General features: G+C 48.0%; 1 protein-coding gene across 5 annotated transcripts in view; it reads left to right on the forward strand.

The window, feature by feature from the left end:
* Positions 1 to 27,089, forward strand: part of SLC25A22 (solute carrier family 25 member 22) — a 54,662-nt gene extending 27,573 nt beyond the window's left edge. For 3 of the 5 annotated variants that reach the window (XM_072864983.1, XM_072864984.1, XM_072864985.1), the window contains 7 exons: positions 3,306 to 3,361; positions 9,199 to 9,289; positions 18,475 to 18,593; positions 20,251 to 20,422; positions 21,237 to 21,391; positions 22,257 to 22,332; positions 23,212 to 27,087. In XM_072864983.1, the coding sequence (XP_072721084.1) occupies positions 3,306 to 3,361; positions 9,199 to 9,289; positions 18,475 to 18,593; positions 20,251 to 20,422; positions 21,237 to 21,391; positions 22,257 to 22,332; positions 23,212 to 23,365 (823 nt within the window). In that variant the 3' untranslated portion in view covers positions 23,366 to 27,087. Of the gene's footprint in view, positions 1 to 1,620; positions 1,744 to 2,682; positions 2,812 to 3,305; positions 3,362 to 9,198; positions 9,290 to 18,474; positions 18,594 to 20,250; positions 20,423 to 21,236; positions 21,392 to 22,256; positions 22,333 to 23,211 lie in introns of those variants that run through there. The other 2 variants (XM_072864986.1, XM_072864987.1) reach the window with 2 other exon arrangements.
* The last annotated feature ends 548 nt before the right edge of the window (positions 27,090 to 27,637 follow it).

A 27,637-nucleotide genomic window follows, 5' to 3' on the forward strand; every position in this document is an offset into this window, starting at 1 on the left:
CAGCAGGCAAGATCTCTGCAGAGGGCACATCTGTTTGCATCCCTTGCTTGGGAGCAGTGTGTTCACTGCTGTCAGGGCTCAGGACCAAAACACAAGGAGCTCTGTTCGGTTCTCTGCTGGGCCACAATCAGGTGTATGAGGGAATTTCTGCCTCTTTTCTGTTTCCATGACTCTCATATCCAAGTTTCCTATCCCTTCATTTACTGTGTCAGTTTTAAAAAGAGGAAGCAGTCACCCATTCCCAGTCTAGAGCACTGCATGCAGACTTTTTGAAGGATCACAGGCTGACACATGCTATAGTTACCCTGGCAGTCCTATGTCCAAAAAAAATCAAGTGCTGCAGGCTGTAGGAAAAGAAGGCATGAATATATAAAGCCCATCAAATTCAGCTGGGATTTGTGTGGGATGCTTAGGGCTGCATATCTGCTGTGGGAGTGTGCACCACACTCAGCACAAGATACTTTATCCTAGGAACCAGAGTCAGGCCTTAGTTTTCCAAAAGTACTTGTGTCATTGAGGGGGGAGAATGGACTGAGACTGATGATGTGTGTCCTGTCCTCCTGCCACTTTGTTCAGAAGTAGTATTACCTGCTCCCTGTTCCTCCACACCAGTATTTTCCTCTTTCCTGCCTGGGAGAATTTGAGGCAGAGTGGGAATAGAAAGGAAATGCTCTGTATGTTGATGGTTTTAGTCTCCAGGCCACCTTGCTCTAGCTGACGACATGTAATTATCCATGAGCTTAGGTTGTAGGCCCTGGCATGCCACAGCAGACTGGTGCCTCCCTTGACAGTTACAGCTCTCTCTGCTCCCTGCATTGTTTGTGTCCCCAGGCATGCTGGCAGGACGCGGCCTCCCATCTTGCCTTGCCTCTCCTATTTGTTGTGTCCTGCTCCTGCTGCTGCTGCAGATTTCCTCTCCTCTGTGAGGGTTGCTTCTCCCCCTGGCCTGATAGGCGACAGCAACAGGAGTTCAGGCAGGATGGAGGATTTGTAGGCTCCCCTTGGCAGTGCATGCCAGGATGCCTTATCTCTGCAGGGGGGCTCAGTAGGAGGGAGGCTTTTAACCTCCAGCAGTCGAGTGCAGATCTGCTTGGTAGCCAGGAGTTGTTGTGGGATGAGGCGCCATTAAGGAATACACAGGATTTACCCTGTATATTTGAGCTGGTTCCTCCTAAGAGTCTGCGACAAAGCCTGGATGTGAATAAGTAATGCCGGAGGTGTTCCTCTGGCATTGGCAGCAGCTGTAGGGAAAGTGAGTTTGTGCTGGTGGGGACAAGTAAAAGGGTCTTTTGGGGGCTGAGGGGCCAGCAGGGACAAGGAAGTAATGGGGATAACACATCCCCTAGATAACATCAGGCCATCCTGTGTCCTACCTAAGCAAGCAAGGGAAAGGCACTAAGAGGATGCTGTTACCATGCATGGAGCATGTCTTCAGAGACACCCTTACATTAGCTAGGGATTTGGGAGGACTTGTCTGAGCTCCCCAGTTACAGGGGCGTATTTTTTGGGAAATGCTATATGCCCATTGATACCAGATCTCAAAGGTGTCTGCTGAACACCCAGGAAGGCAGCAAGTTCATTTAAAATTTTGTGGCTGTCTTGCTTTAAGACAGCATGCCTTGCTTCTGCTCAGCTCGTTAGACCTTTGGCATCAGGGGAGCCTTTCCTTTGAAAGAGCCAAAGACACTTTGGAGCAGCCGTGAGAGCTGGAGAGAGCTGTGCTTCTGGTCTGTGCTGCCCCAGGTATGTTATGTATAATTTTAGTTGGCTGTTGGTTCCCTTTTTCCAGGGAGAGAAAAGGAGCTGGGTGTGGCCTCGGCTCCATCTCGCTCTGCTGCAGCTCGAGGGGCTGGGAGTGATGTGCAAGCCTTATGGTGAGGCAGCAGGGCTGCATGAGCATGGTGGGGAGCAGCTCTTCCCTCTTCCCTCTCTACTGCAGCTTGTTCAAAGCAGCACCGCTGGCTTGGGAAAAATGCCTTGCCTCCAGCATTGCGGTGGAAGAGCTTGATGGGGGGGATAGGAGAAAGGTGTCCCGAGATTTCTGGGGCTTGCAAATGTGTTGGGGGGTCTGCTCCCAAGAATGAGATGGGTGCATGCAAGCTGCAGGAGCTGGGGTGGGGTGTCTGAAAGACGGGGTTCCAAAGGATGCGGGGAGTCCCAGCAGAGAGGGGAAGCGCATTGGTGCAACTGGCAGCAATGCAGGATTGGCTCTTCACAAATAATGTGGGGTACCCTAGAGCAGTCTTGACCTGAGTAGGGCCATAAAGCCCTTGAGAGAACTCTGCACTTCCTTCTCTCCCACCTCAGCACTACTATAGAGCAGAGATGAAGTTTACTCCTTGTGTTGCTGAATCTCTTAAAAATGTATTCTTGTTTTCATCAGCTACACTTCCCTTATTACTACTTAAAAGAACCTTTTGTTCCTTAATTACATATGCATGCACGCATGTACACCTCTCCCTTCCCCTATGGCCATGGCAAGTACCTGTCCCTTCCCAAAGACTCCAAAGCAACCTTCAGCCGGCGCCTGGGCTTCATGCAGCTGTGGTCCAGAGAGGGAAACTCTGCCAGGGTATCTGCGCTGCCTTCCTGAACTGCGCCTCTGGATTTGTTAGGTATATGTCTGTGCCTTTGGAAGGCTTTGAGCCATTCTGGCACTCTGCACAGTTTTCCCATTTACAGTAAATGTAGTTGAAACAAAGAAGGTGACAGTTTTCCCCTTGGAGCGGACCTCCGTGGCACCCTGTCGCCTTCTCCCCAGGGCGAGATCCTGAGCATTCGCTGCCTGCTGTGGGACCTGATGTGTTAAAAGTAAGTGCTTTAATCTGTGTGGGAGGTCACAGATGAGCATTCAGGTCATCTAGTGTTTGTGTGCCTTGTGTCGAATTTCACAGAGTAAGTCAAGCAAGTCAGCATTGGGGGTTTTGGCCCCCCTTATTTCCCTTCCAGAGCTGGATTTAAAAACATGTGCATGGGGATCTGCTTGTTAGAGCATCTCATGTGTGTTTGCCACAGGGGACCTTGGATAAACAGCCCTTGCAGTGACATTTTTCCCTTTTGTGTTTCTAGAAAGCAAACAGCGCGTGCAGGGTGAGCCGGGGGTTTCAAAGCCCCTGTGAATTAGGGGCTGAAGTAGGACTCGGGCCTGAACAATGGCGCATTCAGCGGCTGACGCGGTTCCCTTCTTGGCTCAGGGTTTTGCTGACAGATCATAAATGAAAACCACTCCAAGAGATTTGTTTTGTTTTTCTCTTCTCTCACCCACCTTTGAGCTCCTGTGGTTTATCTCTCTCTTTTGTTTGCAGGTCTGACTGCCTCATTAAAACAATTCGGTCAGAAGGCTACTTTGGCATGTACAGAGGTAAGTAAAGCTGAGTCAGGCATGGCGCAGCTTTTGTGTTGGAAGCACTGGTGCGTAAGTGGGAGGAAAAGCCCATATTCTCTGGCTTATAAAGCAATAACCTAGCAATATCCTAAGACGTTGAAAGGTGCAGCTGTTTCTGAAAATAAACGCCTCCATGCCAGGTGTGTGCAGAGCTCTCCACCACTGGGGGCTTGAGTCCTCTGCATGGCTGTTTTGGTGTTAAACCTTACCATTTACTGAAGTTCGTCTTTACTAGCAGTTTAAGTGAAGCTGCTGGACTTTGTTTCGGGACTGTATGTGTTTCCCAGCTTGGGCACGGTAACTTTTGTCAGAGGGGCAGTAGCAAACCTCTTGAAATGTCTTTCTTTGTGGTTGGTGATTGAATTTATGTCAAAGCCCACCACCAACGTGGTCAGGCCTGCTGTCCCATCTAGCTGGTAGCTTGTGTCCAAAACTAGCTGTCTCTCAAGCATGCCCAAGTGCTTTGTTCAAGTATTAAGACAAGCTACAATTAAAAAAAAAAAAAAACAAACTTAACCTGCCCCCAGAAAAAGCCTCCCTTGGGGTGGTAAGAAAATCAGAGGCTGGCTCATGGTGGAGCTTCAGCTGTTTGGTCGTTGTGTGCTAACCTGCTAGAAACCTCCTGGCTCCTTGGCTTAGGCTGTCTGTTGCAGCAGTGAGTTCCTCAGTTGACATTATACCTTTTCTAGTTTAAACACAAAATTCTTCAAAGTTTTTAAAGATTTTGAGGAGAGAGGAACAGCAGGCCAAATTCTGACTTTACTCGAAGCAGAGGAAAATGCGGAATACCTTCTTGGCTTTCAGCACAGTCCAACTGGCTTAGTTGACACTGAACTCTGGTTCATTTTATATGCTGGTATTCAATTGCCTGAATATGCAGTTTTTATCTCTGAGGCATTCAGATAGCATTCTTTGAGGCACTCATTCACTGATAAAGCCTGATTAAAGTCGTGCTTTGATTAAGTGAGTCCTTGCTCTTTGTTTTTTCAAGCGGGAGTCTGGAGATGCTGGCGCCTTGCTGTTGGCAGCAGTAGCGTCTCTTTCTACTTCTTCCATAGCTCCTAAGGAAACACAGACACTGTGGCTGGCTATCCTGAGAGCAGGCACTGGCTGTTGAGGCAGCATCTCTTGCCCAACTTGCTGGTGGGCGTTTCGGGGGAGTGGGGTGGATGCCGGGGATGGATTGGCTGCTTCGCGCCAGCTTTCCTGGGGCCGGGCAACAAGACAAATAACCCTGAGGAATCCTGGCAAGCACCATCTTCAATGCTAGCAGTGACGCGTTGCCCCTTGATTTTTCCCAGAAGCTGGCTGCTTCTATGTTCCTAGCCAGGAATGGAGCCTGCATTAACTTTGGCTGTAAATATGCAGTGGCAGGCTGCTTTCTGGGGAGCAGAAGGAAGAAGCTGTTCCTGGAAACTTATAGAGGAGACTGTAGGACCCATCAGGGCTTTTGGAAGAGACAGCTCAGTCCTGTAAGGGGTAGAGCGGTGGAGGGGATGTGCATCTGCAGGCCGCTTTTCACTCCCAAGCAGAAATCTCAAAGGGTGTAGAAGGTTTTGCATAGCTCTTGCTTTGCCCAGACATAACAAGTCTGGTCAGCTTGGTCCATGTCCCACTAACTTTGTACACCCTCTGTTCAGGGAGCTCTGACAGTGGCTTGAATTTACTTGTCACCTCTGACTATTAAATGGGGAGCTGGGCTTGGAGAGGGCTTTTGTGAATAGCTCCATCTCCTTCCAGAAATTCATAAATAATTCAACATGGCCAGGATGCAAAGGTGAGTCCTCCAAGTACAGCAGTCCTGGTCTCTGTGCCTCAGTTCTGTGAACTGACATTAGCAGCCCTTCCCTCCCTCTCAGGGAGAGGATGGGCAGGTAAAATACATCCCATCCAAGATTCGTGAAGAATGTGAGTACTTTTCTGGGAAAAAGGTAAAGAGATGGCTCAGCCTTGCAGACGGGGGAAGATGGAAATCAGATGGTGGGATTGGTTGCTGCTCCCTCCATCTGTCCCAGTTCCCCAGCAGAAGTTGCTGTATGACTCACAACCTCTTATTTTCAGCCTTTAAGCTGAAACTGGGAGGATTATATGTTAATGTGCTAAAGTGACAGCTGCTGTTCCCCATGGAGGAGTCACAAGCGTGTCAGTCATCTCTGCAGGACACTTTGCCTCTGTCGGAAGACAGAAAGGGTCTGCTTGGGTGCAGCCATTCCCACTGTGTGACTTCAGGTCTCCTTCACGTGTGAATCAAAGCTCCTCAGTGTGGACAGGAGAGAAGCTTGAGCTTGTAGGATGCTTTTCTGCAAATCATCTCTTAAGGGGTGTGTGTGGGCAGACAGTCCTTGCTCTGTATGAGTAGCCTACAGTGAATTGTGTGATGTGTAAGGCAATCCCAACATTTCTCAAGTTCTTCCCCAAAAGTTCCAGGGATTTTTGGGTTTGTTTGGGGGAGGAAGAAGAGGAGGTTTTTTCTCGTGTTTTTTCCATAACATCTAGGTAGCAGCAATGCCTCAAAGCTGGGTGGTGCTGTCTAGCCCTGTCTGTGCTCAAGGGATAATGGTGTGCTGCCTTCAGACCTGATGCCAAGCGAATGAATCCATGGTGCCTGTGGGGTCCTGGACCATGTGGATACCAGTGGAAGGGGACCTTGGAGAGGTGCCCTCTCTGCTCCATCCAGAAGCCACCATCCAGTCTATCCAGAAGCCACCTATAGATCCCAGCACGCATCCTGGAAAGTCCCACTGCTATTTGCAGATCAGCCATTTAGCCTAGCTGGTGGGAGTCGAAGGCCTAGACCAGGCTGGGGAAATGCCCTTTGCTGTTGATGGTATTTGGAGGTTAGCTGCAGTTTAGCTACAGTAGTGTGGCAGCCTTCCCTGACCTCTGCTAATAATACCTCCCATATGCACCAGTGCTGCACTGGGGATGACTCAATCCCCCTGTTATGTAGGTTGCACATGACATAGAAGGGCTTCTATGAGAAATGTGTTTTAGTAACAAAACCCAAGGCTTGGTGAGAAGAGGGCACTTATGTTCAGTTGGCAAACAACTAGTTTTACTTCTACTTGATTTTGTTCTTTGTAGTGCTTCCGTACTTCTTTTCAAAATACTTTCTATTTTTTAATTATTGCAATTTATTCTTGCATTCTGTTTGTCTGTCATTGCTTCTGGTACATGTAGTGTTGCCTATAGGCCAAGGTTAGCTTTAATTAAGGAAATAGTCATTGGCATAGCTAGAATTGAAGAGCTGTGAGATTTTGTAAAAAGGCAGAAAACGCTGTGGAAAGCATACAGCCAGCAGCTGAAGTATCTAATTTCTCCTCCTCCAGTGAATTGAAGCTCTTATGGATTATTGAGGACAGGGATTATCCATTCTCTGGTAAGCAGCTTTACTGAAATATCAAAGACGTAGCAGAAAACCCAGGTTCATTAACTTTTCTCTGTATATTGTGTGGTTTTTACCCTCTACTTTGTTTGCAATTGAAGGAGAAATTGCTGTGAAAGCCTCTTGGTTCCTGGAGGAGCTCAGCATATGGAAGCATACTTCTCACTTACCTTTCTTGCTTGATGGTTTGGAGTTTGTTTTCTTTTTTTCAGTGAACCCTTTGCACTGGTGTTAGAGTAGTGGGTTTGTTTTTTTTTCTTTCTCCCCTTGTTTTGCCAGGGAAATGGTTATTCATGCCACATGTCACTAATGTACAGGTGTTTTACTTTCTGGCCATTAGGAATGGGGTTGAAGTTGTCTTCAACTTGGCATTTGAGGAAACACTTCACGGGTAGCCACTTCCACTTAAAAATCAGGCTGTGTGGATTTGCTTTGTAGATCCTGACATGATTGACATTAAAAGGTGGAGGTAGAGCATGAGGGTCATGTCTGTGTGGCTTCTCATCACATGCAAGAGCCATGGCAGGGGGACATGATGTGTAGGAAGCACATCAAACTGAAGCAGCGCAATCACTGGTACACTTAAAAGTTTGCAAAAAACCAGGAGTGTGAGAGGGCTGTCCTGCTCCGTGGGTAGTTAATTTGGCTCCTGAAGAAGATGACAGTCTGTTGAATGTCATGGCCAGTGTGGAATGAATCCATTGGCTTAGCTTGCTACAAGGCAGTGTTACTTTGTATTCTCTGCAAAATCTGAACATGGCAGTCTGAAGGGGGGAAAATGTGTTGGGCTGCCCAGCCCAGCCCAGCCCTGCCCAGCAAAGGCTGGCTGTTTTCTTGCTGCGATTTCCTGCACGATGGAGATGTGTCCTCTGAGCAGAGGATGTGGAGCCAAGGATTCCTATGTCCTGGTCCCAGTTGTACTGGCCCCAGAAGTCCCAGTTGCGACTTTGCTTCCTAATCTGAGGAAAGTCCCCCTAAACCTATGTCTTTCCAGGTCTAATTTAGGAGTTCTTTAATAATTTTTGGAGGGAGGGGAGTCCATCCTGAGGAACAGAGGATTGAGTTGCCTTTCTTTACGTGTGTTAAGCCCTTATAGCTCCTGTCAGCTTGTGTTCGAACCTCCTGAAAATGAACCCTGCGAGGTCTTCGGAGCCTAGTGGGAATGCAGGCTTCTCTGTCTGCTTCTCTTTAGAAAATAGAGCTTTGGGATAAGTTGTTTAAATCTCTACAGCAAGCACAAATGCAAAAGGTACACCTTAGTATTTGTGTTTGTCCTTGCAAAGGTGTTCATAGGCCATTAGCAAGTCTCAAGTGAAGCTCCTCCGGAGGGCTTGGAGCTCAGTATGCTTCAATGCAGCCAGGGAAAGCTTGCAGTCATCCACTGGAGGACTTTTTGAGCCATAAGATTTAAGGGGAGGAGAATATTCTGGAGCATTAATCTAATGGTGCAAAACCCAGTATGCTCAGAAGGGACTGGCCCTCCCCTCACCCTCTTTCCCCCAGGGCAGCTTGAAAGCTGCCTCCCAGCCACTGTGTTGCACTAATGCTGGTGTCTATGGCGCACAGCAGCCGGCCAGGCCATGCAGACCTTTCATTGTGGCAGGCACAATACAGGGATTTGCTGTTTGTTGGTCCTGACAAAAGAGCACTCCAGCGGGTGGTGTAGGAGCCAAGGCTTGTTTACACCCCAGGTCCCCTGGCAAGCCTTGCCGTGGTGCTCAGAGAGGAATTTCTGCATGCTGCAGCTTGTGGTGGACAAAAAGCCACTTCAACGGTGGCTGTTTTGAGGGTGACACCCAGTGGTGATATACAAGGGAAGCCACCTAACTCCAAAGGTTGGTCTAGAGCTGGCTGACTTCTGTGGAGATGAGCCAGTTGCCTTCAACCAGCCTCCTGGTCTTTCAATGGCTCTGCCTTTTCTGGGCTGCCTGGTAAGCAAGCTGCTCTGGTTTTGGTGGTGGTGGGGCAGGGACACTAGCAAGAAGGTGGGGTGGGGGGCTTTTGCCTCTCAGCATCACAAAATATTTGCAAAGGATTTGGGACTGGTTATTAATGCAACTTGTACTGCTTTCTTGAAGGTCTGGTCTGCATCCTTCTGGATTCATAGGAATGCATCCTTGTATGAGAGAAGAGGGTGCATGTATGCATGGTGGGAGGTAGTAGTGAAGCTAAAGAAATTACAAAAAACATATTGCAAATGGAATAGAAACACATCAGGGGATGTTTTCAAAAACCCAAGGTGTTTAGAGGCAGAAATCCTATTAATTTCCAGTGGTGTTTCATGTTTCTAAACCCCTTTGGTGCGCTGGGAGCTCTCCTTCATCAGTCCTTGGTTTTGAGCAGGAGTTACAACACATTCCTGAAAGATCCAGTTAATGGTTCCTTTATTCACATTCTCCAATGGCATTTTCCTATTTTCCTTGCCCAGGGGCTGCAGTGAACCTGACTCTAGTGACACCAGAAAAGGCTATCAAACTGGCAGCCAATGACTTCTTCCGGCATCACCTCTCCAAAGATGGGTGAGTAGGGGATGCAGACCTTTTGCATTCAGCTTAAAAGACACCAGCTCTTGGGACAAGTCTGGTGAGACGTCAAGGCAAAGATGGAATGGGGTGAAGTGATGACTGAAATATGAGTTGACCTTGAACAGCTCACCTGGTGATTACATTCAGGCTAAGGATATAATGTCTAAAATGGGCAGTGAAAAGCACTCCACTAGATGACTGCTTATTATTCAAGCTTCTAAAAATAGTCTCAGATCTAAGCCAAGGTTAGCAGATCCAGAATTTGTAGGCGGAATATTTAAGAGGAACCCAGTGGCACTGATCACTGCTCAAACAGCTGCTGGGAGGACCCTTGTCCTCAGCATCCTATTGGATGCTGTTATGTTCTTTCTGGCTTGAACAGATGGCAAGTCAAACTTTGTAGACCCCAAACTTAACATCCCTCTTGTCCTTTTGTAACTTGAAAATAGTTTTAGAGAGGTGGTGAATCTGAATTGACAAAGGGCACTTACAGCATTGCCCAGCAGCTAACCTGCAAATAAATGCTGAAGAAATAAAATTATCTGCTTAGTTTGCAAGTTGGGGTTGGTTCATGTGAATTAAATGTGAGTAAAAGATGCTAGCTGAGCAGTTGAGAGTGGCTGGACCCTGAATATTTAATGCTGTTTTCACCAAGATATTTCCTTTGCAATTTGGAGGATATTTGTGTCTCCCTTCAGACCAAGACCTCTCTCCAGAGACAGCCAGTGAAGGGCACTGTCACCAGTCCTCAGTGACAGTAGTTAGCAAACAGCCTGCTTGGGATATGATCCTGAGTCTTCCCATCAGCAGTGGTGGGGTGGAGCCTCACTGAAAATGCAAAGCTCTGCCATGATTACTTGGTTTAACAACTTCCCATAACGTACCATGTCAGTCTCAGCTGCTGCAGATCAGTGGCTCAGCAACTTCAATGGAGATTGTGGACTGACACAGGTTGAGGATCTAGTTTTTCATGTACCTAATTTTTTTGTTCTGGAGTCTTTTAAAGTAGCAGCTAACATATGTCTGTGTGACTCATCGGCTCGCAGCTGTTTGTGACTTTCTGTCTCTTCAAATAGTGTCTCTTCTGTGCTCTGCTCAGACAGTGGGAGGCAATGATGTCCTCATTGCTCCTCGCTTCTACCAAGTGGTGGGTCTCATCCCTGCAGCAGACAACACAGCGGGTCCTGACATACTGCAGTAGACAGGAGCACAGCTAGCTCTTTGCCACCACCTACAAAGTGAGGGCTTAGTAGGTTGTACAGGGAAGATGAAAGAGTGCCTTGTACCACCACTGAGAGAGTGGCCCATGGAAGAAATCAGACCAGCATTGCAACATATTTGGCGTTCTGTGCGAGCAATCACTGCTGTGATGTTTCAGCTGTTAAAACATGACATGCCTGTCAGTAGATGTCCTGCACCATGAGAGGTAAAGACTTCCTTATGGGACAAATGTGTGTGTCTGCCTCTCAGTGTTGAGGCAGGCTTTGAGCAGGTGTTTGGTAAGTGGGATGCAGCTGTTTTCACGAGCAGCTGAGGTCTTCACCCAGACCTCTTCCCATTTGACTTCTGGGTTCCTGGCTGATCCACACATGATGTGGATGATGTGCTGTGCTTGATTCAGAATAAAGGAGCTAGAGAGTTTTTCCAAGAGTAAGACACCTTGTTCTCCTAAAACATATGCACTGATGGGACTGGCAGCACAGTGACCTGGAGCAGGAGTGTGATACCACTCATGTAGTGGGGAGCTTTTGTGTCTTGACACGAAGCATTTTTAATGCCTTTAGATAAAAGAAAGGTTGGGCCACAGTTGGGTGACAAGACTTAGGCAGCACGTGGAGTTGGGGTCACTCATCTCATTCAACCACCATGGGTGGCTTGGATGAATGAAATCTGGTCAGCTCTGCTTGTGAGGATAGCCAGCATGAGCTGGACAGAGAGGCAGAGCCTTGATACTGCTGTGATAGATGGTTTAAGGTGTTTCTAACTAGAAATGTCACTCCAAGATGTGATGGGAAAGAAAATGCCTTGCAGGTTGGGTGTGGCTGGTATAGGTATATGAACCTGGGATCTAGCTGGAAGGTCTGGTGCATGCTGTGACCTTGCTTAGTGCGTGGGGAGGAGAGGGTGATGGAAAAGGCTATGACATTACCAGTGAGGATGGGAGCCCTTAGAAACCGCAGGGCAGCTGCTTATCATGGGATCCTTTTCCTCCATGCTAGGATGATTCCAGGCCTGGGGATGGAGTATGTAACCTGCCGGAGGTTGTGCCTGGCCATGCTGGAGTTGTTGCATGCTACCTTGCCTTTGGCAGTTCACAGGATCTTTTCCCATGTGTAGCGCATGTGGCAAATAGGAGTGATGGTGAGGGGCCATTTCATTGAGTCAAGAAGCTGTGTGTCCCCCAAGGGTTTGCCTTGCTCTTGCTTCCTCTTTCCAAGCTGTTTGCAGTCTGCAGGTTTCTCCCTTGAGATGCTTCTGTCCCCTCTTCCCCAGTTGTCTTTGTAAGACAGGGCAGCATTAGCAGTGCTGGAATCCAAACGCCTCTCCTCCTGCACAGGGCAAAACAGGGTACATAACTTCTAGCACATTGTGAGGCTGGGCCACCTATTTCACAGTTGCAGTCAAAGCCTAGGTATGAACAACAACATAGCCCGGGGTTAGAAAGGTGAATATTCAAGCTGCCTGGCATGTCAATGTGGTTTCATTTCTGGATATGTAATTGCAACAGTCAAGGTGTTATATGGTGTAAAGTGCAGCTGAGGGAGTTAGGCTCAGTGTAAGGCTGGGGGCTGTTTTTTCATGGCGAGCCACCAAGATCTTGGTTCAGCTCCACCAAAGTCCTTTTTGCACAAGCCAGACTATCTGCTATATGTTCATAGTATGCCATGCTTAGACCAGCACATAGGCCAGCATCCCAAAGGATGCTCTGGTCCTTTTCTGACTCAGAGCTGCAAAAGTCTTCTAGACCTGTTTAACATTGAATGCCTTTGCTGCTAAGCTTCTAGCACTTGTCTTGCTTGAAATGTGTTGCATGAATTGAATATCCTTGTCTGATAAAATGTGCATGTTCTATCAGTATTTTCTGATTAAAATATGCTGACTGTGTCCTCCATGTGCAAGTGAAAGAAGCATCTGTGCACCAGAGAGTGTGGCAAATCCAGCATGACCCAAAATAGCCTCAAGTTACACAACAACTTTTAGTGTGCAGTAATTTTTTTTTTTTTTAATCCTTTGAAAAACTTAGCGTTGACATGAACTTGCTTTTAAACTGCTAGGAAAAAAGGTGACATAAAGCCTGTTTTCAAAAGGCCAGACTGAAAACAACAACTGTGGTGTAGGAAGCTCCTGGCTGCAAATTGCTGGAAGAGTATTTTGCGGATGTATCACTGCAGGTTTGTGCTAGACTCCCTTTTCTCTGGCTGTGCTCTTGGATGCTGCTGGAGGTAGAGTTTCGGGGCAGCAGGACCTCACATGGGATGCTGTGCCCTTGTTGCTGCACCCATCTCCTTGAGTCTGGTGATGTCTGTTCCTGCAGCTGTCTCCACCCTGGGACCAGCTTGCAGGGGCACTCCTGCCCATACAATCTTTTCCCCTCCTTTTGGTGCAGGAAGGATGGGTGCTCACAGGCTAGGGGACTTGACTTCTGCTTCTTTGCCTGTTTCTATTTTGATGTTGGGACCAGTACGACAGCCTACTGCTACAGCTTCTTGTTTCATGAGGAAGCCAAACTGTGTTGATCCTCCCAAGCTGTCCTGGTCATTTAGGAACAAGGGAGGCCTGGGTGAGTTGTGTGAGTGCTGAAAACCCCCTTGCTATGCCATGGAGGAAAGGAGGAAAACTAAGATACTGAAAAACCTGAAGGGCACCCCATGACCCTGATTGAGAAAGGCAATAAGGATCAAACATTGTCCTGTGATGATTTTGGCCTGAGGGCCTCTGCAGTTCCCAGGAGAAGTAGTAGAAGAGGTGACCCACAGAAGAGTCTTCAGACAGGTCCTTGTTCCTGTGGCGCTCTGTGCTAGCTGGCCCACATGGCTGAGGAAGGCAGGATGCGAGAGAGAGGGGAAACTTCCAGCCTGAAGGAAGTTTGAAGTTTGAAGTTTGAAGTTTCAAACAGATGAGATTTTTAATTTTTTTTTTTCCCTCTGGATTTCTGAAACTGGATGTGTTGAGAGACCCATAATCTCACAGCTGCTGTTAAAATAGCAGCAGCTTCGTTGTCCAGAGCAGAGGGTGTGAGAAGAGGAGTCACTAGGGCTAAGTGAAGCACTTGAGTGTGAAGCACTTGGGTATGAAGTTAAGAAAGTGATTTAAATTGGTAGTACACCAGCATGCATTGGAAGTATGTTGTTGATTTTTGGGTGCTCAAGTGTGTGAGGCCTCTTTGATAGATGTAAGTATTGCCTACAACTTTTTATGTCCTCTTTGAATTTGGGTGTTAAGCACTTCATAAAAACCAGTCCCTTGTAAAGTGTCCTACAAGGTTTCATGTTTTCTCCAAAGTGTTGAGTGCCAGACAGCTGTTGTGTTTGGCATGTGTTTGCCATGTTTTGTTGTTAATTTTTCAGGTTCTTGGTTAAATACTCTGCCTTGGCTGCAGTAAAAAGTGTCTCATGGCTTCTTAGAAAAGTGATTTCTTGCTCATAAAAACTATCTGTTGTCCCTGGTGAGTTTCCTGCTGCTCTTCTTCAAGGTGTGTTATTCCCTTACCTCTCCCGTCCTCTTTAATCTTGACCTTCATTTTGTTTGCTGTTCTGGAGCAAAGGCTGGCAATCTGCTGACCTAGCAGCTCAGATTCCTAGGAAGACCAGCACGATTGCGTTAATTGTGTCTTTGCTGATGCCAGCTAATTTTCTTCCTTTCTGCTTCCCCCTGCCTTGTAGCTTTGCTCAGAGAATAGAAATAGCCAACTGTAATCCTGAGACAAGCAAGGCACTTTTCCTTCTCTCCAATGCAGATGGAGAGACTAGAGCTTGTTCTCCATTGCCTTCCCAGCTGATATGTCTCCCCAGTGCTCCTTCCTTCATCTGCTCCTCTTCCAGGCTCTCCTAAAATGCTGGGACTATCTGTTCTGTGGCATCTGTATAAGTAGCCATTGCATGGCCTGGTTGATCCTTGAGCTGCAAAATGTGCATAGACAGGCTGTAAAGTGAGACTTTTGATTTAGGAAGGAGGAATGCTGCTGCTAGTCCTGCTGCTGAGCTGCTGTGTCACCTTGCACATGCTGTGCTTTGGTCTTTCTTTGGGCAGGAACCCTTGTGGGCCAAGGCAGCCTCTCCTGTAGTTATCCACTGGCTGTCCAGCCACTTCTTTAATGTAGATAACCCCCATCCAACCCACTGGGACTTGTAGGTGGGGGAATCCAGCCCTTCCTCTAGAGAAAGAGACAGTTAAGAGCTAATAATCTCACTGTGCCTATTCAGGGATAGCTATTGGGGGGGCCTCTCTTGTTTAGCACACAGAGGCTCAGGGAATTACAATGAGTTGAAGTTGTAGACATCAAAGGTCAGCCAGAAAGTAAATGCACTTTCAACTGTTAATCTAGAGGGAGCTAGAGATGGGCTGTTTAATCACAGAATATACCCATGAGAGGAACATTGTCCTCTCCATGGTCTCCATTCCAGGTGCATGTCTTCAGACAAAACACGGGTTGTGTCCATGCTTAACATGCCCAGATGTGTTGCCCTGCCTGTTGTTCACCTCACAGACATTTATATTGGAACAAAACACTTGGGATCTCCTACCAGGGCAAAGCTGATGTAATGGGTGCAGGCACAGAGTCACCATCCTCTTGACTTAGTCCAAACACGCAATGCAGAGCTTCTGCGGCCAGATGTAGGTTGTACCATACCTGCAGTAACGTCTGCCAGAGCAAGATTTAATCTGGTGGCATTACTTTGAGCAGTTACTAGGGTGCATCTGTCCCACATTAGTGCTTTGTTTTGCTTGTCTGGTGCATTTTTTGAGCTGGCACTAGGAGTGGGAGGGAGCTTGTAATGGGAACTTTCTTGTGTTTCCATTTCCCAGCATCATAGCTCCAGCTTTTCTGAAGTGCTGTTGCAATAGGTTTTTGTTCCCTCTTGGAAGATCAGGGGTTGGGTTGAAGGGACTGACTGGCAGTTTGTGTGCATGTCCCCATGTGGCTGTGGCAGACAGGTTGCCCTCCCTTTGAAGGAGAACTCCTGTGTGTTGGTCCCCTAATCCATATCAAAGACTCACTATTTAAATCGTTTGAAAGCAGCTAACTCTCTCTGGTTTGAAACTCTTGGGGAGCTTTCTACAATCTGTTGGGTTAGGAGACCGGGGTAGAGGTTATTTTGAGTGAGGAAATGATGTCCAAGCTGGGGACAGTAGCCTCTTGGGTAGCAAATAAAAACATATGGCTTTGTATGGGTGTTTCCTTAGGTCAAAGATTTCCTGCCTTTGGAAATCTTATCATCTTTATTCCAGAATGACTGGTTTGGGTCCCTCCTGAAGCACAGTCAACTCCTACACAGTCAAGATTTTTCAGAAACTTGAAAAAAATCCTACTCTGCTCCCATGTGACATGAATATACCAATACTTTCAGAGATCCTGAATTTGGACTGATGCATTGCTCTTGAAAAGCCCTCCATAAACCTCTAGTTCCTGCTTTTTGACTTTCTTATTTTTTGGCTCTGGTTTGAAACTCTAATTTAGATTGAGCATGAATCTTCTCCCCTTCCCATTTGACATTGTTGATTTGTCACTAATTAATTGCATGTCAGTTAAAAAAGTGGAACAACTGATTTCTGCCAGTGCAGAATTTGAGGCTATTGTCTGTATGTTATATTTAACATCCTCTTGCTGTGGTAAAAGATGGTTTCTGCATTTGTAGGACCAGATCCTTGCTGGTGTTGCAGCTTTTGAAGGTAGTTGAGATGTGCCAGTTTTTAAACTACTGAGGATAAGGCTTGTGGTGCCTTAAATATTTCAACTCCTTTGTCATCTAGAGATGAACCATTTTCAAACTCCTTTTATGCGCAGACTGGTGAGGTTTTGCAAAGGAAGTTTGACCCCTTGTATGGCAAATTTTAAACCTTCTGACAAAAGATTTGCTTCTTAGGCTATTTTTTTCTTGGACTCCCCCCAGTTCCCAGGATACGCAAACCAAAAGCTGAAAGCCCTTGCTCTAGATGCTTTTGATGTACCTGGTTTACATCTCTGAAATACACCCATGCACATAAATCTTTCGCTGGGTCACACTGGCATAGCTTCATGGAGTTCAGTCAAGCCAGGCTGGCTTTTGTTGGCTGGGATAATGATCCACAGATGAACACGTAGGGCAAATCTTCCTGATCTTTTGAACTGGGTATCGAAACGGTCATGCTGGATGAAAGCCAGGAGACGTGTACTCCAGGGATGCTCCAGGGCTCTTGCTAAAGTGGGAGATGCTCTGCTGTGCCATGCAGGGAGACTAGCATCCAGCTCCTTTAGATAGTTTGCTTTCTCCCACGGCTGGGCTAGAGGTTGTACAGCCTTGCTGTTTACTATATTGAGCGATGCAGAGACTGGCAGTGTGCTCCAGGCCACCCGAGAGGCACAAGCTGGCCACCTCCAGGTGTCAGTGCCAGAGGGGACCTCTGGATTTGCAGACCCTGGTACCTGCATATCTCCAGGAAAGCTTGCTGCACACACTTCAGCACCTGTGTGAGTAACTCCGCAGGAGGGATTGTGTGTTGCAGCTTCTCATCTATGGGGGAATTTGGAAAGGGGAGTGAAATGTTCCTCCCTTCAGCCTCACAGGAGAGCTCTATATTTAGTCACTGGTAATCTCTGTTATGGCTCTGTGCCTCTAATCCCCTGCTCCGATATCCTCCCTGGAGAAGATGAGAGGTGGAGAAATTGGCACGGCTGACGTGATGGGCCAGCAGGATTATGGCATATCTCCCCTCCCTTTCCTATAGGGTTGGCATTGAAACTCCTTTGCTGGCCCACAGTGCCATAGCTGTGCTCTGTGTGTGTAATCCCCGGTAAGGGAATGTGGCTTGGTTTTGCAAGGGAATAGGGCATATCATTGTGGGACTGCTTTTGCCATAGTGTGGGGACTCGCCTTGATTAGGTTAAGATGAGGGATTGCTGCAGGAGCAGGCCTGGGTGGAGTAAAAATAGTACTTGCATTTAAAACAGAAAAAAGAGGAGGCTGTTTCCCTCTGGCCATGTGATTTATATATGCTTTTTTTTTTTTTTTTTCTCTTTTAGAAAAGAGCAGATCAGAGGCACTTTTTTTAAATTAAGTCAGTGTTTTCTGGTAGCAAGGGGTGAGATTTTTTTACAGGGTGAAAACTCATCAGTTTCTGAAAATTGAGGCTTTCTGAGCATTTGCATCCTAAGTTCCTCTTTTTAGTCTTAGCTGGGCTGTTTCATGGCTTTGGGGTGGAGGGAGCTATGAAATGCTGCATTTTGTTAGGCAAGAACATGTCGCTGATAATCCCTGCTCTCTAGTGCAGAGGATGCACAAAGCTGTGGTGCTGGGGGTCCATCCCATCTCTTGTCCCTCAGGCAGGACGAGTTTAGTGCAAAGGCTACTTTTTCAGGTTTGGAAAAGCTGGTGAGGTGAAGAAGCTTCTAACCACAAGGAGTCCACCTCCCTGACTTTCATGTTCGCTGTTTATTTATTTTGCTTTTGTCATAGAACTCCAAAGCAGCAACTCAGATATTTTCCCCCCTTGCTCCTTGCCCTGTGGTCTCTGTTTGTTTGTGGGGATGTTGATAGTGTTTAAAGGACTAGGCTGGCACAAGGAAAGCTGCTTATCCCCCTTAATGCTCAGGTCCTCTGCTGCCCTCTGAAGCGATAGCCTTTCTGAAGGCTGTGCCCTGACCAGGGGCAATGCTGGGCTGGAAGAGAGCTACAGCTCTCTGGGGATGGAGAGGGTTGTGTGCTCCCATCTGGAGCTGTTCTGGCTGGGCTTGTGGCTTTTTCTGAATGTTCTGTTTCTGGGGTCAAAATAGGTCTCTTCCTCCAGATCAGGTGATGCCGGCAGAGATGCCAAGCCTGGGCTATGCTGAACTGTCAAGCCTAGCAGGTTCCCCTGTCCCCTGGGCTGCCTCTCCTGTAACCCCTAGGGTCAGAGGTGTGCCCTGAGCCCCTGCACCCAGCTGCCCTGGTGTTACTCCAGACCACCTCCTCCAACTGACTCTGTCTCTTTTCTTCGGGCAGGAAAAAGCTGACACTGCTGAGGGAGATGCTGGCAGGCTGCGGCGCAGGTACCTGCCAAGTGATTGTCACCACTCCCATGGAGATGCTCAAAATCCAGCTGCAGGATGCAGGGCGAATTGGTATGTGGGCTTCTCTTCCCTGTGCACTGAGTAGGCAGGGGGGAAAGAGCTGGGACTGGGCTGTGAAGGCAAAGGGGGAGAGAATGAGCAGAGAAAACCCTTTTCCTTCCCCCTGCTCTCCCAGGTCAGAGGTATCTCAGGCTGTAGCAGAAGTTTCTCCTCCTCTTCCAAGCTCATTTCCCATCCACCCTTTGCTCACCCGGCTTTGCAGAGGCCCTTGCAGTTACAAAAGGTGATGATATTTTGCTCACAGTGATAGGCTGTGAAAGTGAAATAGCAAATGCTGGTCGTGGATAGAGAGAGACAGGAGAGATGTCTGGGTGGTCAGCTTGTGAGTGATTAAAACTTGTTAGTTACTGTGCACCCAAGAAGGGATTAGCATCCTCCAGTGCTTTTCCTGTGGTGATTCCTCCATCTCCATGTTTTCTGGTGTCTATTCTCTCTCTTCTACCTCCCTGTAGCACCTCCCTAACAGCTTCCAAAGGGGAGGTGTCCTTTCCAAATGACTTGTCTCCCCTCTTACTCTCTCTTTTTTTTCCCTCCTGACAAAAGCAGCAGTTGTCTTGGCTGAAACAGTAAATAAAATTCTCCCGGCATGCTGGATTTGGAAGAGGTTTGGAGTCAGGCTCTCGGGGCTGTGGGCAGGAGCTGGCAGGCAGAGGTAGGAGGGAGTGCGAGCTTTTTGGTTGAAACACTGTGGGGTGTTTCTGGTGAGAACAGAGACCAGAGTCTAGCACAGAGGAGGATCTGGGCAAAAGAGCTGTTTGCTATCGCCTTAATCTCTTCCAGAGGTCAGCCTGGGGCATGGCCTTGTTCCCCAGGAGCCCTGCATGACATCGTTAGATACCATGTTTGTGGCCCTTCCTGGAAAATGAGCCAATTTGTCGTTTAACCTCTCCTTTGATGTGTCTTTCCTCTCTTTGCTATTTTTAATGCAGACCTTATCATCTTTGTGCGTATTATTTTAAAATTTTTGAATTAGTTAAACCATGGTTTGAGGGTTCAGAAGAGGTTTTCTCTGCTGTGAACAGCCTGTTGTCTGTGTGGCAAGAGACGTGTGGTGTTCTGGTGGCAGCCAGAGGATTGCCTACAGGTTGTTGTGCTCGCCATCTTCTGGCCAAAGAGCAGAAATGCATGTTTGAAATGCGTGTATAAATGTGGCGTACCTACTGCAGCTGAGGAGCTCCCGAGGTTAATAATTGCTTTCAAAGGAAGGAAACAAAGAACAGAAGTGTTGAACCTCCCTCATCCGTTAATATCTTTCATTTGTCCTACCGGGGGCTCGGGGGCATAGCTGGAAGCAGGTACCATCATCTGCCTGATCATCTGCCTGCTCACGGCAGCTCATTTTCTCTGCACCGCAGAGGTCATGCATGACGGGCTCCTCCTGCTTAGGTAAAACGAGCCAGTAGGAGAGTGCAGTGGACAGCGTTGTGGTGTGTCAGCAGCCAGCTCTGAGATGGACAAGCTGGGTTGCCTCAGGCTGAGGAAAATAGGCAGACAGGGAGCAAAAGCTTGCAGGGCACCTGGCTGGCCTTAATCTGCATGTTTTGGTACACCTGGAGATCTGCTTCTTCCTCCTTGTCCCATGGCACCGGGCAGCAAGAGACTGCTGTTGAGCATCTTGCAGACCAGTGTGCTCTCTGCTCCTCCCCAGCGGCACAGAAGAAGCTGATGGCAGCGCAGGCCCAGCTCTCCTCTTCCTCTGTGGCGGGGTCAGCGGAGCCAGTGGTGGAAACGCGCACCACAGCAATGCAGATAACAAGGGAGCTGCTGCGGAGCAAAGGCATCGCAGGACTTTACAAGGGCCTGGGAGCCACGCTGCTAAGGTAGGATGGCATGGGCTTGAGCGCAGGGCACTGGTGTTCCCAGTCTTGAAAGTAAAGCACCAGCCATCTGGGGGATGAGCCTGCAAAGGGGGTGTTGGCTTCGGTGTGTGTGGGTTTGATTTGGTTTGGTTACCATGCACAGGTTTTGCACGTTAAAGGAGTGAAGGTCAGGGAAGTGAGGGAGTCTGCCTTTTATTCCTGGTATATTTAATTCTGCTGCTTTCTGTGGAAAGTTTTGTCTCCCCCATGGTCCCTATTTTAACACTGTAGAGAAGTCCTTGTGAACTAGCAAAGTAAAACTGTCAGCCTCAGTCTCCAGAGTGTGAAACGGATTCTGGCCCATGGAGCTGTTGGATGCAAGGACCGGTGCCCTCTCTGACACTCTTTACCTGGGCTTTCACAGAGTGACTCTCCTCTAGCTTTAACAAAGGCAGAGCTAAAGCAATGCCCTGTGGGATGGGAGGCAGGATGTGAACCTCTTGTAACTGACAAAAGTGGACAAAATGATTGACCTCTGAATATGCTGGGGTCTTCAGTTTGAGTGTTGAAAAATCAGGGGGAGGCCATTGACTCTGCAGGGCTGCATGCCTCCCGTGGGTCTGTTGTCCTTTGTGCAGTCAGTTTTGCCCCTGCTGAGTTTCAGCTCCTGTCTGCATTGCAATTGCAGAGCTGGGATGTCTGTATTGCACTCATGGCTGTGCTGCCAACGTGTGATGCTTGCAGCCCTTTCTTTGATGCTCAGTTTGTTGGTGTCCTGCTCTGACTTTGCTCATCCTTGTTCTTCCTTCTTCCCCTTCCTCCCTCCCCACCGCAGGGATGTCCCATTCTCCATCGTTTATTTCCCGCTGTTTGCAAACCTGAACAAGCTGGGCCAGCAAGACCCCAACGTCAAGGCTCCGTTCTACGTGTCCTTCCTTTCCGGATGTGTGGCTGGCAGTACGGCTGCAGTGGCTGTCAACCCTTGCGATGGTGAGTCCTGAGTAGCCTGTGCTGGTGGCCTGATGCCAAGTGACAGGAGTCAAAGGCCCGTGAGTGGGCTAGGTGAGGAGGAGCATGACTGTGCTAGCCTCTTTGCAGCACGAGCACCACTCAGGGAGGTACAGGAGGGGAGCTCTGCTCTCTGAGCTGCCTCCAGCTCGGATGATGTTTCCTTCTGCTGAGCTATACCTTTTGGCCACAGCTTACACAGAGGTTTGCAGTACTCGCTAGGTAAGTCAGAAAGAGGGTGTCATTCATTTCAGTCATTCTTCACAGGAATGGCTGCGAACATGCCCCTGAAAAGGCACATTTCCATGTGGAGTGATAGTGTGCAGATCATTTACGTGCATACGGTCATGGGCAACCAGGGGGAGCCTCAGATCTGTGACCTTTTGTCCTACTCCACAGCATCTGCCTTAAATATCACCTCAGTTTCTTTGCTGTGAAAAACACCAGAAAGTAGCTCCTCTCTGCCCGACATTGCACACGCTCCAAGGTGTAAAGGAATGTAAGAGCAGCATTGTATATTTTCTTCCAGAAGGAGCTGAGTCCCTGCTTTGCAGAAAGATATCTGAATTTGGAAGCATTTAAAGCTTAAGTCAGCCTTAGAAACCTTGGTCACAGTAAGGGGAGGGGGTTGGTTTTTGAGTGGATGTGTTTTTCTTTTATCTATTTGTAAATGAATGGGTTTGTTTTCCCCTGTTTTGCTGATAAATATATGAAAATGGTCTGTGTTCTTGGTGATCTCGTTTTGACTGTGTTTCAAAGACATTACTCTCAGTGTGGTTCTTGCCCACTGTAAAGCGTGCTACATTCCCAGGGCTCACCACTGTCTCTCTTCTCTCTTTCTCCCCAGTGATCAAAACACGGCTGCAGTCCTTGCAGAGAGGAGTGAACGAGGACACCTACTCAGGAATCCTGGACTGCACCAAGTAAGACTCCTTGTGAAGCAGGCCACCACATCAGGTGTACAGCATCTGCTGCTGCCTGCTGGCAGGCAGTCAGTGCAGCTTCTAGACCCAACCAGCAGCTTCTCTGTTTCAGGTTCCCTCTGAACCTGTGCTTTTATCTATCTATATGGATAGATATATAGATATATGACCAGATATATACTGTTCATATATATAGGTATATAAAATATAACTTCTTCCTATTTTGAGCAAAGTAAATATAGCATTTATATTTAAATGCTTCAGTTAAAACCTCAACAGTCATAACACTGAGATTTTATTTCTGCAAAGGGAGGCAGTGCTGTGGTTGTCTCTCCCAAGACCCTGTCGTCTGAAAATCCTACAGCATTAAGTCTTGTATCCCTCCTGGAACTGCTCTGAACAGCAGCTGCAGGAGCACTGTCTGGCTGGGCTGTCCCCAGCCACACTCTCCTCTGACCCTTTGTTAAACTGTGGTCTGGCTGCTTCAAAACATGAAGGGAGTTTCAAAACACAAGCACTGTGCTTCTGTATTGCTGTTGTAGCCAGAGTCTCTCGCCATCTGGCTGTGTCCCATACTGCGGGTGGAGCTGGCCCCAACTTTTGAACAGGGGGACCTCTTGGATGCAAGCACGGGGTTGTCTTAGCTGTACATCCAGACCCAGGCAGACGCTCCTGCTCCTGGCCAGACATAGGGATGGGGCATGTTCCTGCATGGCCATTCGCAGAACATGTGGGGATGGTGGATGATCTGCTGTGGAGGTAGTGCCAGGTGACAGCAGTCTCTGGAGGGAGGCAAAAAGCCAGGGAATGGCCAGAGGCTGTCCTGGCATGGTGGAGGAGTGGGATGGACGCTTACCTGTCTGTGCCATCTCTCCCCAGGAAGATCTGGCAGAAGGAAGGGCCCATGGCCTTCCTGAAAGGAGCGTACTGCCGAGCCCTGGTCATTGCTCCTCTCTTCGGCATTGCACAAGTTGTTTACTTCATCGGCATTGCAGAGTTCCTGCTGGATATGCTCCCCAAGCACCGGGCCTAGCCCTGGTGCCCCTGCGTGTGCCCTCCTGCCCTCTGCCACGCCGAATTCATCCCAGTGTTCGTCGTCCGTGTCGATTAGTGTCAGAGCAACAGCACAAAGGGTTTGCAGAGGGACGCCAAGGGGACGTGGTCTCCAGATGAGCAAATGCAGGGAGGGAGTCCCTTTTCTGTCTCGGTCTGGAACCTGTCCCCTCCTGCTCCTTCCATGGACAATACCTAATTATGCATTTTTTTTTCTTTCCTTTTTTTTTGTTTTTAAATTGTCATTCTTAAGGACACTGGTAAGCACAGACTGGGCTCGCAGACCCAGAAGTCTCCTCCCAGCCTTGGGGAGGAAGAGGGATGGGAAAGAAATAACCTGAACCCTCGTCCACCCCAGTCCCCCTCTTTCTTCCTGGAGTTGCCAGCTATCTGAGGAGGAGCTGGAGGGGCAGCTGTGTTCCCTCAGCCCCTCCTCAGCTCTGCTGGCCCTGGGTTGAGAGCGGGCACTGCACAAAGAGGGCTCATCTCATTGCTGCCGGAGGCATGGTGGGGGGGATGCTGGATCTGGCAAGTTCCTTGGCCTGGAAACCTTCACCCTTCTCCCTGTCTCAAAAATGAGTTGGACTTAGATGAACTTCTTGGAGATCAGAGGAAGGGAAAGGGGACATTACTATTGATTTTATAATTATTTTTGTTTTAAAGCAAAGGGATGTCCCTCCTAACTAGGTGTCACGGGCACATCCAGGTGAGGTGCAGAGATGAGGTGTCTGCTCTGTAGGGAAACACGTCTGTGGGATCACACAAATGTCTGAAGGTGCTTCACTGCTTGGCTACAGGCAGAGGAGGGAGAGGAGCTTGGGATCAAGTTATTTTTGTTTGGGGTTTTTTTGTTTTGTTTTGGGTTGGTTTGTTTGTTTGTTTTTTTAATGCAGGGGTTGTGGGGAGGGAAAAACGAAACAACAAGAAACCACTTACATTCCTTCAGCCTGCCTGCCCCTGGAGTGATAAAGTGGTGGCCACAGGTGTAGATTAGCTGATTTCCCCCCCCCAGCCTGGCTCTAGCTGCCTGAAAGGAGGCGGCTGCTCTGCTTCTCTGGTGCTCAACATTGGGGAGCCATGCTAGAAATGCTGCACCTGTGTGCTCACCTTGCAAGGTGAAAACATGAGGTCTAGTTGTGCTTTGATGTTTGACTTGGGTGTGTTTGGAGCCAGCCGGTGTCAAAGAGGCAGAGGGTTCCCGCACCCTGAGTGAGGAGCTGTTTGCACGTACGTGATTACAGGGTTGAGTCCTCTGTATCACAAAAACTCATCATCTCACTCGCTTCTGGGGTGGTGATCATTGTTGGGTAGCAGGGGGAAATCCACACCTACAACCCCCTCTGTCAAAGGGACACTGCTAACATCACTTGTCAGAGGACTTCCTCATTCAGTACTCTCTTGGGCTGTGTAATGAATTCTAGTTTCAATTATCTTCAGTGTGAGATCTACCAATCCAGCGTGATCTTCTCCATTATTTATTCCATTTGGTGCAATCCACTTGACTTTGGTGTTTAAATTAAACTGGTCAAATTAACTTTTCATTCCTTCTTCTTTTCACTTTGTTCTCCAGGCGCTTGCTTGGTGTCTGCATTTCAAATATATATTTAAATTAATTAAAAAAAAAAAAAATCCCTGTTTTTAATGTTTAAAAGAAAACCACCTCTGTTTCAACGTTCTTGGGTTAGGTTTTTGCAAAACGTGTATGTTGAGGGCCTTCTTCCTTGATGCATCCTTTTTCTCTTTGAAAAAGTTGTTCTGTGGCTGATTTGTTACTTGTTACTCTGCATATGTGAATAATTTTCTTTATTTTTCTTTTTTTCTTAATGACTTCTCTGTGTATCTGGGAAGGAGTCTGTGCAAAGATGATGATAGATGTCTGTGCTGTGTGTAGTGCTGTGATGCTGCTCTTGCTCTGGATTTCCCTTGGGTGGATTAAAAGAGAAAGATTCTTTTTTTTTTTTTTAAGGTGCCCTGTTCCTTGCTGCTTTGTGATTTACAAGGAGGGTCCTCGAAAGAAACCTTGCCGATAAAAGTAGTGGGGTTTCTTCTTGCCTTCCTGCCTGCAAGGATTGCCCGCTGAAGCTGGGTGCCTTGCAGCTACAGGGGCGTACGTGGGCTGCAGGTTTGTATCGTGGGGTTACATTTCGAGGACAGTTCAGTGCAGTGAAGGGCTGAGGTTCAGGGAAAGCTCTCCTTGTCCTTTTGGATGCTTTTAAAAACCTCTTCGTAAAACTGACTCTTCCTTCCGCAGTCTCCAGCTCTTCTTCCACCACGTTGGAGCTGGTGACCTGGATGGGGCTGATTTTTAGCTGCTTGGACATGTCCCTGAGTCAGGAGGGCAGTGGGAGGTGGCAGGGGGTAGTGACTGTGGCCCCACAGGAGCCCCCCAGGCAGGGTGCTACTGGCCAAAAAAATAAGAGTTTAAAATGGGAGAATTCCCATCAACTTAATTAATCACCGATTAACAGAAACCTCTAAGCATTGATTGCACTATTAAGGAATAAAAGTAAATACACTTAAAGAAACACACCTCTGCTCCCCTCCCTGCGCGTGCCACTTGTTGCTGGGGCAGGGGACAACAGCTAGCATGGGGTCAACTCCTTGTGCGTCCTACCTGGTCCCCCTGGCATAGGGTCCTCCACTGCCCCCAGGCCCTTTTCAGTCATACCTTGTCCCATGTCACCCCTGGCCCTTGTTCCTGCCCTGACCATGGCTCTTGTGGCTCCAGTTTGTTTGGGTTTTGTGGTGTTTACCGCCCTTAAATATGTTTTGATGGAAGTGCCATATGCCCCTGTCATGGGTTCAGGCGGGTGGGTTGGTTTTGGCTAGGGAAATTTCCTGAAAACCAACAGGGGAATTCCTGGAAAGCAAAGGGAAACCATCCTAGAAAGCTACGGTAAAATATCCTGGAAAATGAAGGGGAAATTTACTGCAAGACAATGTAGGAATTTCCTAGAGAGCACTAGGGGGAATTCCTCAAAAGCAAAGCAGGAAAATATTCTGGAAATTTGTAAAAAACAATGGGGGAACTTCCTAGAAGGCCATAGGGGGGATAGCCTAGAAATCAAAGCAGGAAAATTCTTAGAAAGCAAGGAGGAAATTTCCTCAAATACCAGGGAAATTCCTGAAAAGCAAAAGCGATGTTTCTTAAGAAAGTAACAGTGATATTTCTTAGAGGGGAAATTTCCCAGAAACCAAAGGAGGAATTGCTGGAAATCAAAAGGGAAATTTCCTGGACAGGAAGAATGAAATTTATTGGGAAATAATTTCTTGCTTCCCAGGGAGCAATAGGCATGGGGAAATTTCCTAGAAAGCAATAGAAGTCCTGTAAAGCAGAGAGAAGATTCCTAGAAAGCAATGGAGGACTCTAGAAAGCAACAAGGAAATTTTCCAGGAAGCAAGGGAGGAATTTCCTGGAAAGCAATGGGCAGGAAATACCCTGCAAAGTGACAGGGAAATTTCCTGGAAAGCAATGGAGGAACTTCCTACAAAGTGATAGCAGGATTTCTTAGGAAGCAAGGGAGAAATTTCCTGGAAAACAAAGGGGAATGTCCTGGAAAACCATGCAGGAGTTCCTAGTAAGCAGTAGGGAGAAGTTCCTGGAAAGAAGGGGAAATTTCCTTGAAAGCAAGAAGCATAGGGGGAAAGAGGCTAAAATCCTGTGCTTCAGCCCTGATGACCACTACTCTAGTCCTTGGGTAATAAATTTGTAAAACTCCTACAAATCTCAGGGTTTTTTGGTCTGTTTTACTGCTCCCTGCAGAGCTCAAATGGGCTCAAGGAAGAGCAACAAGGGCAAGCGCTTGGGCCACACGTGACCTGCCTGAAATAATGGTTATTCACTAATTTTCCTCTAATTTAATGTGAAAATCTATATAACCTGCACCGCAATGGTCCAAGGCACAGGATGACCATTTTCTATCACGGGTGGCCATGCTCAGGACCTGTGTTACTGGAAACCAGCTGCAACCCTGGCCGGGTGCCGCTTCCCCTTTCTGGGGTGGGGAATGCACTGCTGCCATGCACCGGCCACTGGGACCCTGCTCCCACTTCCACTCACTCTTCACCTCGCTTTCGGGGCCTGGCATGGCTGGTGGGGACCCCACAGGGTTCATCCCTTTGCAAGGGGGGTGCTGCCCCTGAAACACACACATGGGGCTGATGCACGACCCCAGGGCTGATTTTCCTCCTTTTTTCCCCTTCTTTTTTTGCATAAAACCGCAGTTCCACCATGCTGGACTGCAGCGCTGGA

This window comes from Ciconia boyciana, chromosome 6, assembly GCF_034638445.1.
Source record: "Ciconia boyciana chromosome 6, ASM3463844v1, whole genome shotgun sequence".
NCBI classification, from domain to species: Eukaryota; Metazoa; Chordata; class Aves; order Ciconiiformes; family Ciconiidae; genus Ciconia; species Ciconia boyciana.